Source organism: Budorcas taxicolor, chromosome 7, assembly GCF_023091745.1.
Source record: "Budorcas taxicolor isolate Tak-1 chromosome 7, Takin1.1, whole genome shotgun sequence".
In the NCBI taxonomy this organism is placed as follows: domain Eukaryota; kingdom Metazoa; phylum Chordata; class Mammalia; order Artiodactyla; family Bovidae; genus Budorcas; species Budorcas taxicolor.
In genome coordinates this window covers 67894783-67914292 of record NC_068916.1, presented here as the reverse complement: position 1 = coordinate 67914292, position 19510 = coordinate 67894783, and the positions used below count along the sequence as shown (strand labels likewise).

Below are 19510 nucleotides of genomic sequence, written 5' to 3'. Positions count from 1 at the left end.
AAGAGTTGGGAGGTGGGAGGGAGGTTCAGGATTGGGAACTCATGTACACCCGTGGCTGATTCATGTCAATGTATGGCAAAAGCAATACAGTATTGTAACGCAAAAGAAAGTAAAAATAAAATTTTTTTAAAAATAATAATTTGAAAGAGCTATTTACAAACTTGAAATAAAGACTTAAAATCAAAACTAAAAATGCAAAAGAGTTTTTAAAAGGGATTTCAACTGAGACAGTGACAATCAGGGGAGAATAAAAGCTATATGTATGTATTACCTATTTAAAAAGCAGATACATGTCAAAAATAGAAAGAAATACACACATATTCATGTATTACTGTAATGGCATTTATTTCAAACCTTTTGGAGAGAAATTTGGTCTTATTAAAAGAGACTGAACATATTTCTTCCCTTTATCATAAAACTTTCTCTCAGAAATCTATCCTATTAGGAAGTAATTCTGAATACAGAAAAAATTTATATGATGTTTCATCTAGAAATATATCTAGTAAATGATAACGCTGCTAAAGAATATGTGAACGTAGAAAAATGCTTATACTAAGTTTTAAAAACTCAAGATGTTAGATGATTTCAAACCAAATAAGCTATATAAAGAAAAAAATGAAAGTAAAGTTAAAATATTGAGACCTCATGCTCTGGTTTCTCTTTATTTACAGATGGTGTAACGTCTTACCGACAAGTGATTGGAGTGGTGGGTCAGTCTGTCACGCTACCCTGCTTCTATGAAGGAAAAGTCACATCCATATGCTGGGGCCGAGGGAAATGTTCTTGGATAGACTGCAGAAATACCGTTATCAGTACTGATGGATACAAAGTCACTGAACAGAAGAATGAACGTTATAAGCTCAAGGGAGATACTGGTAAAAGGGATGTTTCTTTGACCATAGAGAGTGCAGTCCTTTCTGACAGTGGCTTGTATTGTTGCCGTATTAAAAAATGGCTTTTCAATGATGAAGAAAACATCATAAAGTTGACTATAAAGTCAGGTGAGCTTGTCTTCCTACTTACTTTGATCACTTGCTGTGAGTTTCTCTAGATAAAGCGGTTTCTGTTTGATATTAACCTCTTTTTCCTTGAATAGGGAAAGAAGAGGCTCCTATAATCTTGTTTTCTAATAACTCTTCATAGGATAACTTGTATTTGTGTAGAATGAAGTGTGAACACTAACCTTGATTTAAGACCATAGGCTAGAGGAACTTCCCAGTCAGCAAAATATCTTCTAAGGCAGTGCTTTAGGAGTGCTAATTGATTAATGAAAAAGCATTCACTGTTCCACATTAAGATATAGTGAACATTTTTATGGAGCTGAATTTATTCCACTTAAAGAACTGCCCTTTCCTCTGAGATTATTCTTAGAGAATTTTGAAATGTCCTTTACATTTTAGGACTTATAGAGAATTTCACACGTATAAAATAGGTAATATAACATCTGGTCAAGTATTTGTATAATTTGGCTTTCAGTTCAGTTCAGTTCAGTTGCTCAGTCATTTCTGACTCTTTGTGACTCCATGAATCACAGCACACCAGGCCTCCGTGTCCATCACCAACTCCCGGACTTCACCCAAATTCATAAGCATCGAGTCGGTGATGCCATCCAGCCATCTCATCCTCTGTCGTCCCCTTCTCCTCCTGCCCCCAATCCCTCCCAGCATCAGGGTCTTTTCCAATGAGTCAACTCTTCTCATGAGATGACCAAAGTATTGGAGTTTCAGCCTCAACATCAGTCCTTCCAATGAACACCCAGAACTGATTTCCTTTAGGATGGACTGGTTGGATCTCCTTGCAGTCCAACGGACTTGCAAGAGTCTTCTCCAGCACCACAGTTCAAAAACATCAATTCTTCAGCGCTCAGCTTTCTTCACCGTCCAACTCTCACATCCCTACATAACCACTGGAAAAACCATAGACTTGACTAGACGGACCTTTCTTGGCAAAGTAATATCTCTGCTTTTTAATTTGGCTTTCAGTTCAGTTCAGTTCAGTTGCTCAGTTGGGTCTGACTCTGCAACTCCATGAATCGCAGCACGCCAGGCCTTCCTGTCCATCACCAACTCCCGGAGTTCACTCAGTCTCATGTCCATCGAGTCAGTGATGCCATTCAGCCATCTCATCCTCAGTTGTCCCCTTTTCCTCCTGCCCCCAATCCCTTCCAGCATCAGAGTTTTTTCCAATGAGTCAACTCTTTGCATGAGGTGGCCAAAGTACTGGAGTTTCAGCTTTAGCATCATTCCTTCCAAAGAAATCCCAGGGCTGATCTCCTTCAGAATGGACTGGTGGGATCTTCTTGCAGTCCAAGGGACTCTCAAGAGTCTTCTCCAACACCACAGTTCAAAAGCATCAATTCTTTGGTGCTCAGCTTTCTTTATAGTCTAACATACACATCCATACATGACTACTGGAAAAATTAAAATGGGCTTATGGCAATATGAAAACATTTACATCTCCATAAATGTTCATTGGTAGCTTTTAAGAATTTTGTGAAATAAAAAAAACAGGGAAGTTTACATTTTTCCATCTTGATATAGACATCCTACTTTTTCTTACTTCTTAATGAAAGGACAAGATTCTTCAGGATTTCTTGGTTTCTGGTCCTCTCCTAATGAATGTTTTCCCACGACACAGAACCCAATACCCAGGCCTACATAAGTTATGTCTCTTTTTTTCTTTAAATGAACTTGATATTGCTGTCTCCCAACTTTGTAGTTTGTTTGTATCCTTGATGAAGTCAAGCGAAATAAGGTCAATTCTGATGTAGAAAATGCTGGCTCTAAGGAAACTGCCTCTAAGAGTCAATTAATGGAAGCCAAGAGAGACTGGCCATAGAGACACGTGGAAAAGAGACAGCTTGTGAAGAGATCATTTTGGAGTTGTGATATTATATGATGGGTCTGCTGCTGCTAAGTTGCTTCAGTTGTGTCTGACTCTGTGCGACCCCAGAGATGGCAGCCTACCAGGCTCTTCTGTCCCTGGGATTCTCTAGGCAAGAACACCAGAGTGGCTTGCCATTTCCTTCTCCAATCCATGAAAGTGAAAAGTGAAAGTGAAGCTGCTCAGTCGTGTCTGACTTTGCGACCCGATGGACTGCAGCCCACCAGGCTCCTCCATCCATGGGATTTTCCAAGCAAGAATACTGGAGTGGGGTTCCATTGCCTTCTCCCATGATGGGTCTAGCTGAATATATTTTTAAATGACATAGAAGGAAACTAGGGAAATTTTGTAGTGCTCAGAAATCTTTAATAGATGAATATTTACAAATTCACTGTCCTGTCCAGAGGGAAAACAGTCCGTAACTGAACCAAAGTGACTCTCTGCCTCCAATCCAATTCTTTGTTTAAGTTTTCTTGCACTTTTGACAGGATGAACTTACTTTTCAACCTTCTGTTCAGGCTCTTCCTCAGCATCTTCTTCTACCCTTAGCTTTCTAGCTTCTTCCTCAGGAAATATTTACCACCAAGGAAGACAATTAGTTAAAAAGGCCAAGTAGACTTCTTCCTTGTTATAGTCCTTTGGTCAGATTTTTTTGGCTTGCTTCCTCTTTTTGTCTAGATTTGATTTCAAAAGGAATGGAGGGGATTAGGAGTGAACATTTCATCAAAACCTCTGACTATACTCTTAAACCAGGCTTGGCAAACTGTACCTGCAGGACCATATCAGATTATAAAACAGGCTCAACAGCAGTTTCATAAAGTTTTATTGAAACACAGCCTCAGCTATTCTATATATGTATATATGTGTGTGTGTATGTGCCTCAGTTTACGTACTGTCTATGGCTGTTTTCACACTGACAATTTTGAGTAATTATCACTGAGATCACAGGACTCCCAATAAAATATTTACTAATGCATTGTACATAAATACTTGTTGAAAAAACGTTTTTCTTCTTAAAGGCAAAATTGGCTAGTTTCCAAATTAAGCTGACTTGAATTCCTCAAATGAGTTTTCACAGCAGTTGTCTCATATTAAAGAGACTTGATGTTCTAATTTATATTTTGTAGAGTTGAAAATTGAGAATACTGCTTGTGGGCAAAATAGATGTCCCTTGAGGAAAAAAGTCCGCATTCTTGAGTCTACCCTATAACTTTTGCTCGTGTGCCAGGCACTGTGTTTTGGCTCACGTCTAATTTCAGTTCTTTCTCTGGGTATCTCTGAGGACTTCAATAAGTGGTTTGGAATCCCACAGGATTTCTGATTCTGGAAAGCGCCAAAGTTATTACCTGTGATTATTATCTCTCATGTACAAAGGAACCTTAAAACATCTAGTCCACCTTCTAACCAAGTGCGTAATGCATCTGTGTTATCTAGCATATGCGATTGGTGTGAATTAATCTGCATTTAGGATGCAGGTCTTTTGGAAGGGTACTCATAAGGCCGACTGACTGAATGGCATTTCTTTGGTAAATAGTCTGTTTCTTAGTTAGTTAGTTCAGTCACTCAATCATGTCCGACTCTTTGCGACCCCATGAATTGCATTATGCCAGGCCTCCCTGTCCATCACCAACTCCCGGAGTTCACTCAAACTCACTTCCATCGAGTCCGTGATGCCATCCAGCCATCTCATCCTCTGTCGTCCCCTTTTCCTCCTGCCCCCAATCCCTCCCAGCATCAGAATCTTTTCCAATGAGTCAACTCTTTGCATGAGGTAGCCAAAGTACTGGAGTTTCAGCTTTAGCATCATTCCTTCTAAAGAACACCCAAGACTGATCTCATTTAGAACGGACTGGTTGGATCTCCTTGTAGTCCAAGGAACTCTCAAGAGTCTTCTCCAACACCGCAGTTCAAAAACATCAATTCTTCAGCACTCAGTCTGTTTCTTGCTACTATTTAGGTCCTAGTCATACACCACTGAAAAGACAAATGCAGCTTCAGGATCTAGACATCTCCCCTTACTCACAGATGTTTATTTAGATATATAAATGTAATATACATGACTAGTTTTTACAAAGTGTTCAGCACAAATCCCAGGTATCATTGTTTTTACGTCCATACCTCCCCAATATTTGTCCTTTCAATGCAGTTGTTTCCTTGTTGTGACCATGTCTTCACTCACTCCTCAGTCAGAGACTCTAGTTGACCAGTGATGTGAACTCCGGGTTCATGGGAGACAAATGTTCATTTCTGCCTGAGGACAGTCTCCTTGGTTGTATTGATTCACAGGCTCTTATTTCCTGCAGTATGTTGAATCCTTGCTTTCATGTTGATTTCTAGCTCCACCTATGACAACAGTGAGCCCCAGTACCATTTCTGAAAGCACAAGGACCAGTATTACCAATATTCCAAGGACCACCTACACCACTGCTCCAAAAAGGAACACCGCAATTCCAGAAAGGAACAGCACTACCACAGTAGTCACGGATACTCACACGACAACGGGGGCCTCTACCTCTGCTCTTCCAATGCCAACACCCACAGAGGACCACAAGCCAGGTAAACAGTTGTGCTTCTGAGCCCAGAAGCCTTTAAAGGATTGGATATAGACCTTCCTGGGCACAGTGTTAAGGCTGAGGTGTAGTCTAGGGTAAGGATTCTTAACAGGCTTCCATATCTGACTTTAGTGTTTGTGAACTCCTATCCCTGTAGCTCAGTTGGTAAAGAATCTGCCTGCAATGCAGGAGACCCTGGTTCGATTCCTTGGTTGGGAAGATCTGATGGAGAAGGGCTAGGCTTCCCACTCCAGTTTTCTTGGGCTTCCCTTATGGCGCAGCTGTGAAGAATCCGCCTGCATTGCAGGAGACCAGGGTTTGATCTCTGGTTTGGGAAGATGCCCTTGATAAGGGAAAAGCTACCCACCCCAGTATTCTGGCCTGGAGAATTCCATGAACTATATAGTCACAAACAGTCAGACACGACTTAGCGACTCTCACTTTCACTATACCTTGTTACATTCACCTTTTGGAAGTACAAGCATATCAGAATGAAGGGGACTTGTGACTCTTTATCTCATTCTTAAAGGAATTCATTAATACAAAAAAAGTCAGACCACTGATCTTGGACATCTAAGGAAAGGCGGACTTGGCTGAGTTGTTATGTTGTTATGAGGGATAAGTAGAAATGCCAGAACAAGGGCAGGTAAATGAGAATCTGTCCTTACAATGAGCTGTGAATAGAGGTCACTTAATCCATTCTGAGGCCTAATCCAACACTTGAGGAGAAAATTTCAGTGGAGATAATATTTATTCTGTTTCTTGAGTCAGGAACCAGCCTAACCACTTCTTAAGTATTAATCCACGTAATTCTTATGATAACCCTATGCACTGTAGGTGTGACTCAATCCTATTTTATATTTGTGAAGACTGAGACACAGTGTCTAAGTTCATCATTGGGAATCACATGAATAGAAAATGGTTGAGTCTAGATTGTCCCATTAATTTGAATTTTGGGCCTCTCTGCATTCTATCCTGATCACAGACCATGTGTTTGGATGAATTTGTCCTGTTCTGACATCTTCACTGGAAGCCCCTTTATACAATTACCCTGTCTTTTCAGGGTGTCAATGACTTACACAGTTTTGCTTCTAGCACCCTTTAATTTATTTATGTAGCAGGAAATGTACTCATACTCTAATATAGTAAGCATCAGATTTAAGGACTGAAGAGATTTAAAATGCACGTTTGTTTTTTCAATTCAGGGTCCAGAGTTTATACTTCATATTTCTGTGAGATACAACTTTAGGTTTAATACAAATGGAGAATAATTTGACGTATGGGTAGGGAAATAGCTTGGCATTCAGAGGACCCGTTTATGATCAAATTTTCTATTTTTTGGATTAAAAACGTAGCTTTTACCTTTGGAGATTCCCAAAGCCTCTTCAACTCTTGGACACTTTGAAGTGACTCTGGAGTCTGAGAAGTAACAAAAATATCACAACCTCTTAGCCAAAAACATCTGATGGAACACATTGATTTCTCTTCACTCACATTGAACCGTGTGTGTATTCAACTAGGAAGGATCTGAAGGACTGGACTTTGATCTGAGTTTGGAAGAGAGGACTTTAGGTTAAAACTATGAATTTAGAGTCATGAAAGTTTATTTAAAAAAAAAAAAGTTTTCTTCCAGGTAGCAAACACATTAGAGTATCTATTGACTTTCTCAATATTGACTTACTTCTTAATAGTTTGTGTCTGCTGAGGTGCCTGGATTAGTGCTTCTAGTTTGGGGAACACGTGTAAGTTATGGCCCTTGTTTAAAGCAGAGGTTCAGAAAGAAAGTCTTGGTGTATTTGTCCATCGGACCTCTGCGTGAATAGAACTCACTGAGTATTACATGTATCCTGATAATTTCCCTCAAAGCTGAGATTACAGTTGAGCTTTACAGGGTAGAAGGGAGGAGAACACAGAAGAAGAGCCGCTGCAGGGGCATTCGTCCTTACATCCATTCCCTCTATATGCTCTGTGACCCTGCACATGCTGGTCACCTGGAATACTCCTGCATTGGTTGGATGTGAAATCACACGAGCCCACCTGCTCCCTTCCCCCCGCCGTGTCCACAAACCTCTTCTCTATGTCTGTGTCTCTATTGCTGGGCTACTAATAGGTTCATCGGAGCCATTTTTCTACATTATCTTCTGATTTAAAAGAAATGTATTTTTTTAAGTAAATAAACAAAAATTAAGTCATAGAGGCAGTGGAGAAAAGAAAGATGCCCACAAAGACCCAAACTAGAGAAAGAAGTTAAGCAAAAAAGGTCTTTCTCAGATTTAAGTTGAATAAAGACTCTGATCATCTGACTTTCTTGTTGCCCTGTTTTAGTTCCTAAAGTGAGCCACATCCTGTTGTAGATTTGAGCATTGGGGGAAGCAAAAACAAACAAAAGAGAAAACCAAAATGCTACTACCAGAAGCAGTGACTAAACAAAGAAATGAGAAATTCCACAAAAAACAAAGACTGCTAAGAACAAGAGTAAAGGTGTTGAAATGTGAGGTCCACGGTGAGCAGGTGAAAAGAAGACCAATGAGAGGCAATAAGGAAAGTCCAGGTTTGGGAGCTCTTGTTCAGGCAGCACCGCTAACTTGCCTGGAAATTCTGCGGTGCCCTCAGAGGAAGGGATATAAGAATCCTATTAAGAGACAAACGGTCAACTCTGCAGATCAGATGAGATGTCTGATAGAAAATAAAGGAGAGATTTCAAGAAAGGAAAAAGGAAACATAGCCCTGAGAAATCCCAGTGAAATTTTTTGGTGTGGAATGAAAGATGAGTTAAATAACACAGGATATCAGTCCTATGAAAGGAGTGACCGGAGCACAACTGCAGAAGAAACCAGGGAACCAGGAACACTGCTTTGTGCCTCTTTACCAAGACTCAGCCTTTGGACAGTACTTTGCCCTAATGTAACCTCAAGAACTTGGATATTCTTAGTTGATTTTCTGTGCTGGTTAATATGTGCATCTCCCTGGAAGGATGTGTAGATGGATAATTAGGAACTTGAATAAGGTCAGGAAATCCAGATTGGGGTTCTTATGAAGGGAGTGTATTAGTGCCAGCTCCAATGCCCTGCTCCACAAACATGAAATAGCACTGGTATGAACCCAAGTTTACCTGGGTTTCCTTCTTAACATGCACGATTGTAGGCTTTAGGGGAATTTTAAGTGTATAAAAAGTGAAATAATCCTGTCTATTGTTAAGCTCTCCACATCATCATTTAGAGCAAATTTATTAGTAATTATAAAATATCTATATGGCAGGGTAATACATCATGGCCATCCTTGAATTTTTCTCTAAGAAAGGGTCCAAGAGTAATTCCTGATTTTTGTTTTGTTATATTTTTGGTAGTGGAAATTTTCCTATGCAAATTATACATTAATCTTCCTTTCTTATCCCTCGTTATGCCCCAAATATTCTTGTTGAAACATTATTAGCTAAAAGGAAATAGTTGTGAAATTAATGTTTCTTTGAGCACTGAGAGTGCAGTTCCTCTTGACAGTGGCCTGCATTCCTGTGGTATTGAGAAGGTAGTTCAATGACATAAAAAATATCCTAGAGTTGTGTAGGAAGACACGTGAGCTTGTATTTCTACCTACTTTGATCACTTGCTGTGAGCTTCCATGGTTTTTTGTTTGATATAACTTCTTCTTTCATTAATAAGATTATAGGTTCCTATAGTCTTATTTGCTAATCACTCTTGGGATAAAATAACTTTATCTACACAAATAACTGTATTTGTGTGGAATGGAGTGTTAACACTAAACTTGATTCAAGACCATAGGCTAGAGGAACTTCCCAGTCAGAAAAGACTGCTGTCTCCTAAAGCAGCCTTCAGTAGTGCTAGTTGGCTCATGAAAAAGCATCCACTGTTCCACACTGAGATATAGTAAACATTTTTATGGAGCTGAATTGATTCCACTTGAAGAACTGTCCTTTTCTCTGAGATTATTTCTCAATAGAAATTTTAAATATCCTTTCCTAACATTTTAGGACTTACAGAGAATTTCACATGTATAAAATAGGCAATATAATGTCTGATCAAGTATTTGTATAATTTGGCTTTAACAGAGGCCAGTTCAGTCTTGTTGTAAATACATTGTATGGGCCTTTATCTTATATAGTTTCACTTCCTCCTTCTGCCTTGTCTTGGATTTTTTGAAACACATTTCATACCATATCACTAAATTACTTCTTTAAAAATTAAAACAGGCTTATTGCAATATGAGAACACTTGCATCTCAATAAATGTTCACTGGTACTTTTTAAGAATATTGTGAAATAAAAAAATCAGGGAAGTTTACGTTTTTCTATCTTGGAGTAGACATGCTAATTTTTCTTACCTCTTGATGAAAGGACAAGATTCTTCAGGATTTCCTGGTTTCTGGTACTCTTTCCTAATGAATGTTCTCCCACAAAAGTCTTCTATTGAAAATAGAACACTATACTCAGGACGTCATAAGTTATGTCTCTTTTTTGCTTTAGATGATTTTGATATTGCAGTCTTCCAACTTTGTGCTCTGTGTCCTTGATGCAGGCAAGTAAAATAAGGTCAGTTCTGATGGAGAAGACACTGACTCTCAGGAAACTGCATCCAGGAGTCAATTAATGGAAGCCAAAGAAGCTGACCATAGAGACATACGGAAAAGACAGCTTGTGAAGAGATCATTTTTGGAGTTGTGATATTATATGATTGGTTTAGCTGAATATATTTTAAAATGACATAGAAGGAAACTAGGGAAATTTTGTAGTGCTCAGAAATCTTTAATAGATGCATATTTACAAATTCACTGCCCTGTCCAGAGGGAAAACAGTCCATAACTGAACCAAAGTGACTCTCTGCCTCCAATCCAATTCTTTGCTTAAGTTTTCTTGCACTTTTGACAGGATGAACTTACTTTTCAACCTTCTGTTCAGGCTCTTCCTCAGCATCTTCTTCTACCCTTAGCTTCCTAGCTTCTTCCTCAGGAAATATTTACCACCAAGGAAGATAGTTAGTTAAAAAAAGCCAAGTAGACTTGGCATTTTTTTTGTTATAGTCCTTTGGTCAGATTTTTTTGCTTGCTTCCTCTTTTTGTCTAGATTTGATTTCAAAAAGAATGGAGAGGATTGGGGTGCACTTTTCATCAAAACCTCTGACTACACTTTTAGACTAGGGTTGGCAAATTGTAGCTCTAGGGCCAGATCAGATTGTAAAACAGGCTCACCAAAAGTTTGATAAAGTTTTATTGAAACACAGAGTCAGCTATTCACTTATATACTGTCAATGGATATTTTCACACTGACAGATCAGAGCAATTATCACTGAGATCACAGGACTCCCAAAGGCTAAAATATTTACTAATCCCTTGTACATAAGTACTTGTTGAAAAACGTTTTTGTTCTTGAGGGCAAAATTGGCTAGTTTCCAAATTAAGCTGACTTGAATTCCTCAAATGAGTTTTCACAGCAGTTGTCTCATATTAAAGAGACTTGATGTTCTAATTTACATTTTGTAGAGTTGAAAATTGAGAATACTGCTTGTGGGCAAAATAGATGTCCCTTGAGGAGAAAAGTCCGCATTCTTGAGTCTACCCTATAACTTTTGCTCGTGTGCCAGGCACTGTGTTTTGGCTCACGTCTAATTTCAGTTCTTTCTCTGGGTATCTCTGAGGACTTCAAAAAGTGGTTTGGAATCCCACAGGATTTCTGATTCTGGAAAGCACCAAAGTTATTACCTGTGGTCATTATCTCTCATGTAGAAAGGAACCTTAAAACAATCTAGTCCACCTTCTAACCAAGTGCATAATGCATCTGTGTTATCTAGCGTATGCGTTTGGTGTGAATTAATCTGCATTTAGGATGCAGGTCTTTTGGAAGGGTACTCATAAGGCCGACTGACTGAATGGCATTTCTTTGGTAAATAGTCTGTTTCTTAGGAGCTACTATTTAGGTCCTAGTCATACACCACTGAAAAGACAAATGCAGCTTCAGGATCTAGACATCTTTGCCTTACTCACAGATGTTTATTTAGATACATAAATATAATATACATGACTAGTTTTTACAAAGTGTTCAGCACAAATCCCAGGTGTCATTGTTTCTATGTCCATACCTCCCCAATACTTGTCCTTTCAATGCAGCTGTTTTCTTGTTGTGACCATGTCTTTACTCACTCCTCAGTCAGAGACTCTAGTTGACCAGTGATGTGAACTCCGGGTTCATGGGAGATTAGTGTTCATTTCTGCCTGAGGACAGTCTCCTTGGTTGTATTGATTCACAGGCTCTTATTTCCTGCAGTATGTTGAATCCTTGCTTTCATGTTGATTTCTAGCTCCACCTACGACAACAGTGAGCCCCAGTACCATTTCTGAAAGCACAAGGACCAGTATTACCAATATTCCAAGGACCACCTACACCACTGCTCCAAAAAGGAACACCACTATTCCAGAAAGGAACAGCACTACCACAGTAGTCACGAATACTCATACGACAACGGGGGCCTCTACCTCAGCTCTTCCAATGCCAACACCCACAGAGGACCACAAGCCAGGTAAACAGTTGTGCTTCTGAGCCCAGAAGCCTTTAAAGGATTGGATATAGACCTTCCTGGGAACAGTGTTAAGGCTGAGGTATCGTCTAGGGTAAGGATTCTTAACAGGCTTCCAAATCTGGCTTCACAGAATTTGTAAACTCTCATTCTTATTACATTCACCTTTTGGAAGTATAAGCATTTTCATAGTGAAGGGGACATATGGCTATTTATCTCAACTTCAAAGGAATTCACTAATGCAAAAAAAGCCAGACCGCTGGCTGATCTTCGACATTTAAGGAGGATGGTGGATTGGGCCATGTTGTACACAAAATTATAAGGAATAAAATAGAGGTGCCAGAACAAGGGCAGGTAAAGGAGAATCTGTCCTTACAATGAGCTGTGAATAGAGATCACTTAATCCATTCTGAGGCCTAATCCAACACTTGAGGAGAAAATTTCAGTGGAGATAATATTTATTCTGTTTCCTGAGTCAGGAACCAGCCTAACCACTTCTTAAGTATTAATCCACGTAATTCTTATGATAACCCTATGCACTATAGGTGTGACTCAATCCTATTTTATATTTGTGAAGACTGAGACACAGTGTCTAAGTTCATCATTGGGAATCACATGAATAGAAAATGGTTGAGTCTAGATTGTCCCATTAATTTGAATTTTGGGCCTCTCTGCATTCTATCCTGATCACAGACCATGTGTTTGGATGAAATTGTCCTGACCTGACATCTTCACTGGAAGCCCCTTTATACAATTACCCTGTCTTTTCAGGGTGTCAATGACTTACACAGTTTTGCTTCTAGCACCCTTTAATTTATTTATGTAGCAGGAAATGTACTCATACTGTAATAAAGTAAGCATCAGATTTAAGGACTGAAGAGATTTAAAATGCACATATTTGTTTTTTTAATTCAGGGTCCAGAGTTTATACTTCATATTTCTGTGAGATACAACTTTAGGTTTAATACAAATGGAGAATAATTTGACGTATGGGTAGGGAAATAGCTTGGCATTCAGAGGACCCGTTTATGATCAAATTTTCTATTTTTTGTATTAAAAAGATAGCTTTTAATTTGGAGATTCCCAAAGCCTCCTCAACTCTTTGACACCTTGAAGTGACTCTGGAATCTGAGAAGTAACAGAAATATCACAACCTCTTAGCCAAAAACGTCTGATGGAACACATTGGTTTCTCTTCACTCACATTGAACCGTGTGTGTATTCAACTAGGAAGGATCTGAAGGACTGGACTTTGATCTGAGTTTGGAAGAGAGGACTTTAGGTTAAAACTATGAATTTAGAGTCATGAAAGTTTGTTAAAAAAAAAAAAAAGTTTTCTTCCAGGTAGCAAACACATTAGAGCATCTGTTGACTTTCTCAATATTGACTTACTTCTTAATAGTTTGTGTCTGCTGAGGTGCCTGGATTAGTGCTCCTGGTTTGGGGAACACGTGTAAGTTATGGCCCTTGTTTAAAGCAGAGGTTCAGAAAGAAAGTCTTGGTGTATTTGTCCATAGGACCTCTGCGTGGATAGAGCTCACTGAGTATTACATGTATCCTGATAATTTCCCTCAAAGCTGAGATTACAGTTGAGCTTTACAGGGTAGAAGGGAGGAGAACACAGAAGAAGAGCCGCTGCAGGGGCATTCGTCCTTACATCCATCCCCTCTCTAAGCTCTGTGACCCTGCACATGCTGGTCACCTGGAATACTCCTGCATTGGTTGGATGTAAAGTCACACGAGCCCACCTGCTCCTTCCCCCCGCCGTGTCCACAAACCTCTTCTCTATGTCTGTGTCTCTATTGCTGGGCTACTAATAGGTTCATCGGAGCCATTTTTCTACATTATCTTCTGATTTAAAAGAAATGTATTTTTTTAAGTAAATAAACAAAAATTAAGTCATAGAGGCAGTGGAGAAAAGAAAGATGCCCACAAAGACCCAAACTAGAGAAAGAAGTTAAGCAGAAAGGTCTTTCTCAGATTTAAGTTGAATAAAGACTCTGATCATCTGACTTTCTTGTTGCCCTGTTTTAGTTCCTAAAGTGAGCCACATCCTGTTGTAGATTTGAGCATTGGGGGAAGCAAAAACAAACAAAAGAGAAAACCAAAATGCTACTACCAGAAGCAGTGACTAAACAAAGAAATGAGAAATTCCACAAAAAACAAAGACTGCTAAGAACAAGAGTAAAGGTGTTGAAATGTGAGGTCCACGGTGAGCAGGTGAAAAGAAGACCAATGAGAGGCAATAAGGAAAGTCCAGGTTTGGGAGCTCTTGTTCAGGCAGCACCGCTAACTTGCCTGGAAATTCTGCGGTGCCCTCAGAGGAAGGGATATAAGAATCCTATTATTAGACAAACGGTCAACTCTGCAGATCAGATGAGATGTCTGATAGAAAATAAAGGAGAGATTTCAAGAAAGGAAAAAGGAAACATAGCCCTGAGAAATCCCAGTGAAATTTTTTGGTGTGGAATGAAAGATGAGTTAAATAACACAGGGTATCAGTCCTACGAAAGTAGTAACCAGAGCACAACTGCAGAAGGAACCAGGGAACCAGGAACACTGCTTTGTGCCTCTTTACCAAGACTCAGCCTTTGGACAGTACTTTGCCCTAATGTAACCTCAAGAACTTGGATATTCTTAGTTGATTTTCTGTGCTGGTTAATATGTGCATCTCCCTGGAAGGATGTGTAGATGGATAATTAGGAACTTGAATAAGATCAGGAAATCCAGACTGGGATTCTTGTGAAGGGACTGGCTTAATGCCCGCTCCAAGGCCCTGCTCCACAAAATTTTAACATCACTGGGAACCCAAAATAACTGAGTGTCCTTCTTAACATGCATGATTGTAGGCTTTAGGGGAATTTTAAGTGTGTTTAAAGTGAAATAATTCTGTCTTTGTTAAGTTCCCTAGATCATCATCTAGAACAGATTTCTCCATGATAATGAAATACCTATTTGGCAGGGCAATCCCTCATGGCCATCCTTGAATTTTTCTCTAAGTGTAAAAGGGTAATTCCTGATTTTAGTTCTGTTATTTTTCTTGGTGGTGGAAATTTTCCTCCATAAAATTGAACCCCATTTTCCTATTGTTGTTATTCCTGTAGCTTCTTCATCTTCTCCCACGCAGACTACAAGGACCCGGTCTACCTGCCCACATAAAACAAATGTAACGCACTCACCATGGCACTCTACCACCTCAGGTAACTTCAGTTTCTTTTTGGAACAGCTGGGAGCTTTCAAATTTTGATAGATATTAGCGCATTTTTAAGAGCACATATTCTGAATTAAGACAAGTCTAAATTGAGTGCTACTGCTGATTACTCCAATTAGCTATGCGACTTGAACAAATATCTTACCATCTTTGAATCTGTGTTTACCCTTTGGAAAATGGATTGAATGTTACTTATTCTTACAAGGATCACCTGAGATAAAAATCTTAGGACGCAGTTAAAATGTAAGTGATAGAGTGGCAATTATGATTATTACTTAGACTGTCTAGACGTATGTATAACTGAGTACATAGGAAGCTTGTCTGATCTGAAAATATCCACATGCATATCCATATTTTTCTAAATTAAATGAACCAGCCTTGATTTTCAACTTATTTCTTGGCTCACTTCCCTGGACAGAGCCTTAAAAGTATTAAATCCAAACTAAGCTGGTTGAGACCAAACTAGTGACCTGTTTGTGTTTCCTCCAGAGACTACACAGAGCCATGAGGCTCCCCTGCTGCCTTGTCAAGCTTTCATTCCATGCGGGCCCTTTGAGATGGGTTGAGCACATGCACACCAGCACCAAAGAGGCGTGCCCCGCTGAGATTCTGCTATTCCACCCCTGAAGTATTCCCTATTCTCCCTAATTTGGGCAGGTCTATATTCTTTGGATGTAAGATTTGTCTGTCTTTCCTGTGATGGGGAAAGGTAATGCTGAGTCCTGTCATCTTTCCCATCTAACTCTGTTACCCATGGTGGTAAGTTTGGGGAGTGCCACACGTGAACCCCTTTGTAATGCAGAATTGGTTTATATGTCCTTGCACCTGTGATGCATCCAAGCAAGGTCAGGCTTCGCAAGACTCCTCATGCATATGACTCACTTGCTCAGGAGTTGCTAATCTGTAGCAGACACCCAGTATGGCCTACCTTTCGCCAATCATTCAAGGAAACTCTTAATTGAAAATGAACACGCAGTGGGACTCAGAATGTTGCTGCTGTTGCTAAGTCACTTCAGTCGTGTCTGACTCTGTGCGACCCCATAGACTGCAGCCCACCAGGCTCCGCTGTCCCTGGGATTCTCCAGGCAAGAACACTGGAGTGGGTTGCCATTTCCTTCTCCAAGGCATGAAAGAGAAAAGGGAAAGTGAAGTCGCTTAGTCGTGTCCGACTCTTAGCGACCCCATGGACTGCATCCTATCAGGCTCCTCCATCCATGGGATTTTCCAGGCAAGAGTACTGGAGTGGGTTGCCATTGCCTTCTCCAGGGACTCAGAATGGGACCAATTCAAATTGGGATTAGCTAATAGTTACATTTGGTTTTGAAAGTGGAATCCTTGGTGTGAACTCAAAATCAAAAAGAAAGCAGATTAAAATACAGGTAAGAGCAGTTGGAGCAATTGCACCTCACACTTTTAGGCTAAGAGGAAGAACAAAGTAGGAAATGGGAAATCATTCTCTAAAATATGTCTCTACAACCTGGTCAAGGTAGACTTGCCAGCATGGAACAGACATTGGAGCAGCTGTGTCCCCACGACTTCTGTGACTGCTGCCGTCTTGGCAGCATCTCTGAGGCCCTCCAGGCAAATCCGCACAGTGCCCAAGTCACACTTCAGTGAATTAAAGCCTCACAAAGTAAACAGTGTTAGTCTGGAAGGAATTTTGGTCACCATATGGCCTGCCACCTACCTTTTCAGACAAATGTGCCAATAAACTGTTGTACATTATCTCACTTAATTCTTCCAGGGCAGGTTTACTTCTTGCTATTGCCAGACTGGGGAGGACCTTGAGCTCTGCTTTGGAGCCAAGCAGCTTCCAATTCAACTGCCCGCCCATGGCAGTTTCAAGCTGCATGCCCATGGGCAAGGTGTTTCATTCCTCACTGCATGCTTGTAAGGAATGAAGGACGTGATATTTAGAAAATCCATTGCATGGTGTCCCCTGCTCATTGCTCCTATCATTATATATCAACATAATAGTATAGATAGTATAGTGGATATTTTTCTAATATGCTGTTAAGTACCTTACATGCATCATCTAATGTGACTACTTTCTGAAACAGGTGCTATCAACAGCTTGCAGTTCAAGGTTACCCAAGTTAGAAAATTATACATTTACATGCATACATATGTGATGTATATGTAAAAATCCTTGGTGTTTTACAATATCACCCATTCTGTAGAGTGTTTAGTATAGAATAGATATTCCGTAAAGAGAGAATTCTGTATTTGACCTATAGCTGCTTAGGAGGGTCAATAAGAGATATTTCAAAACACTATTAAAATCTGAATATTCAAAACTTTAAGACATAATATGTATATGGATACTACTTAAAACTTTAATAGAAAAACACATTATATTATAGGATATTACATTATATTTATGATATATGTTATCTCAGCCCCAAGGCCAATGTAGGATAACTATATACATATATATATAGTATATATATAAATATATACACACTATATACACTATATTTGTCTTGGGGGCTGACATAACATGTTTTTTATAGCACTTTTGGATCAATATCTGGGCACACTGGCACATAATGTAGGAGTTGGATGCCACCTGTGTGGGATATCTTAGTGCATTTCACTCATATTTTAAATGTGAAACCAATGTAACATCCATTTTGCGCCGGGTAGTTCAGTTCTTTGGTATGCAATGGCTTCTGAGCAATTGGCAGTTTCTTAGCTGTTGTGAAAACTCCGACTACCTACCTTAAATGGAAATTTTTAACCTAGCTCTGAGAATGGGCCACTATGACTCCTTGAACTTGTAGGTAAACTTTCTGTGAACCTGCACCTCTTTCCATAGAGACAAAAACAGGTTTCATTTTGGAAGGGACAATGATAAAATGGTTAAGAAGCACAGATTACAGGTTACAGGTTAAATTAATAAAAGTCATTGACTTGGTATAACTCCTGCAGTGCCTACAGTGTCTGGCCATATGATTATTCGACTTTTCTCACTCATTACCAGATGGCAATGTGCATACACTGGTATTTGCAGTGAAAATTTAATATTTCTTTATAATTCTAATTAATTTTCCTTCTTGTTTAGCAGGTGGGAATAACACTGTGATAAACTTACCAAGTGCTGTTTGCTGTAGCATTCAAACTGTAAGCATCTTCCATTTCTATTTTTTTAGCTGGGTTCACTTGTAAGTCTCCCTCGAAGCAAGTTACATTTAGAGATTATTATCGTAAAGCTAGACTAGTCCACAGATTGATTCTTTGTAATCCGTAAAACAAAGTAGGAAATGAATCTGACTCTTAAATAGGGATACTTTGTGCTCAGTCACTGGGTCATGTCTGACTCTTTTCAACCCTATGGACTATAACTTTCCAGGCTCCTCTGTCAATGGGATTGTTCAGGCAAGAATACCAGAGTGGGTTGCCATTTCCTCCTCCAGGGGATTTTTCTGACCCAGGGATTAAACCCCCATCTTTTGAGTCTCCTGCATTGGCAGGCAGGTTCTTTAGCACTGAGCCACCTGGAAAGCCCAGAGATGCTTTAATTAATTTAAAAAGTTTATATAGATGCACTAGTTTGTTAGAAACACCTGAAAAATGGTGTACTCTACACACACACACACACACACACACACACACAACACAAACACATATACACACGGACCACAGACTTCCTCCTGGCCAGAAAATCGGGGAAAAAAGAATGAATTAATTCAAGGATAGTAAGTAACATTACTACTAAGGAAGATTTTGATCCTTGTTAGAGAAATAACATGCCTTGAAGTGATGTGGTGGAATGGGGGCAATCCCAACCCAAAATTTTATGCCAATAAAAGTGTGCTTGCTTAAATATATGCCCCTAATATCTTTTTCCAAGTTAATTGTCCTTCTAGAGAGAAATTTCGAGGCCCCTGCTAAGTCTTTCTATGTATAATCCTCCCCACATGATGACTTATTAAGGTCCTAAGGTCTTGAACAACTTTGTGATTCTGTAGGATGTTCTCATACATTTTCACAGTTAGCTTGAGTGAAAAATCTAAGGAGTTCTAGTCTTGTGAAGTTCATCAAAGCCTCATCTTTGAAGAATTCTTTGAAGAATTTATTAATAGGACGTTTTCTTTTGGCTCCCTTGGGTGAAACAACTTTCCTTTTATTGTGTGCAAATAACTCTTAGAAGCAACAAACAAAAAGAGTTTAAGTATGAAGTAATCCTGATCCTAAGTGGTGAGTAATTGCAGCATGGCCATTGTAAGAGAAAGTCCAGCTCAAGAAAAAGGGGCTATTTAGTATGAGGTCAAATGGCCTATGCTGCACACCTTAGTGACAATGCAAACACCACCACAAGATTTTAATCACTTTCATGGT

The 19510-nt window shown here is 39.5% G+C and overlaps 1 protein-coding gene across 1 annotated transcript in view; it reads left to right on the top strand.

The window, feature by feature from the left end:
* LOC128051717 (hepatitis A virus cellular receptor 1-like) overlaps positions 1 to 19510 on the top strand; it is a 28940-nt gene that overhangs the window by 2350 nt on the left and 7080 nt on the right. The window contains exons 2-6 of the mRNA XM_052644355.1: positions 672 to 1001; positions 5221 to 5439; positions 11744 to 11962; positions 15063 to 15158; positions 18234 to 18292. Coding sequence (XP_052500315.1) covers positions 672 to 1001; positions 5221 to 5439; positions 11744 to 11962; positions 15063 to 15158; positions 18234 to 18292 — 923 coding nt within the window. The remainder of the gene's footprint in view (positions 1 to 671; positions 1002 to 5220; positions 5440 to 11743; positions 11963 to 15062; positions 15159 to 18233; positions 18293 to 19510) is intronic.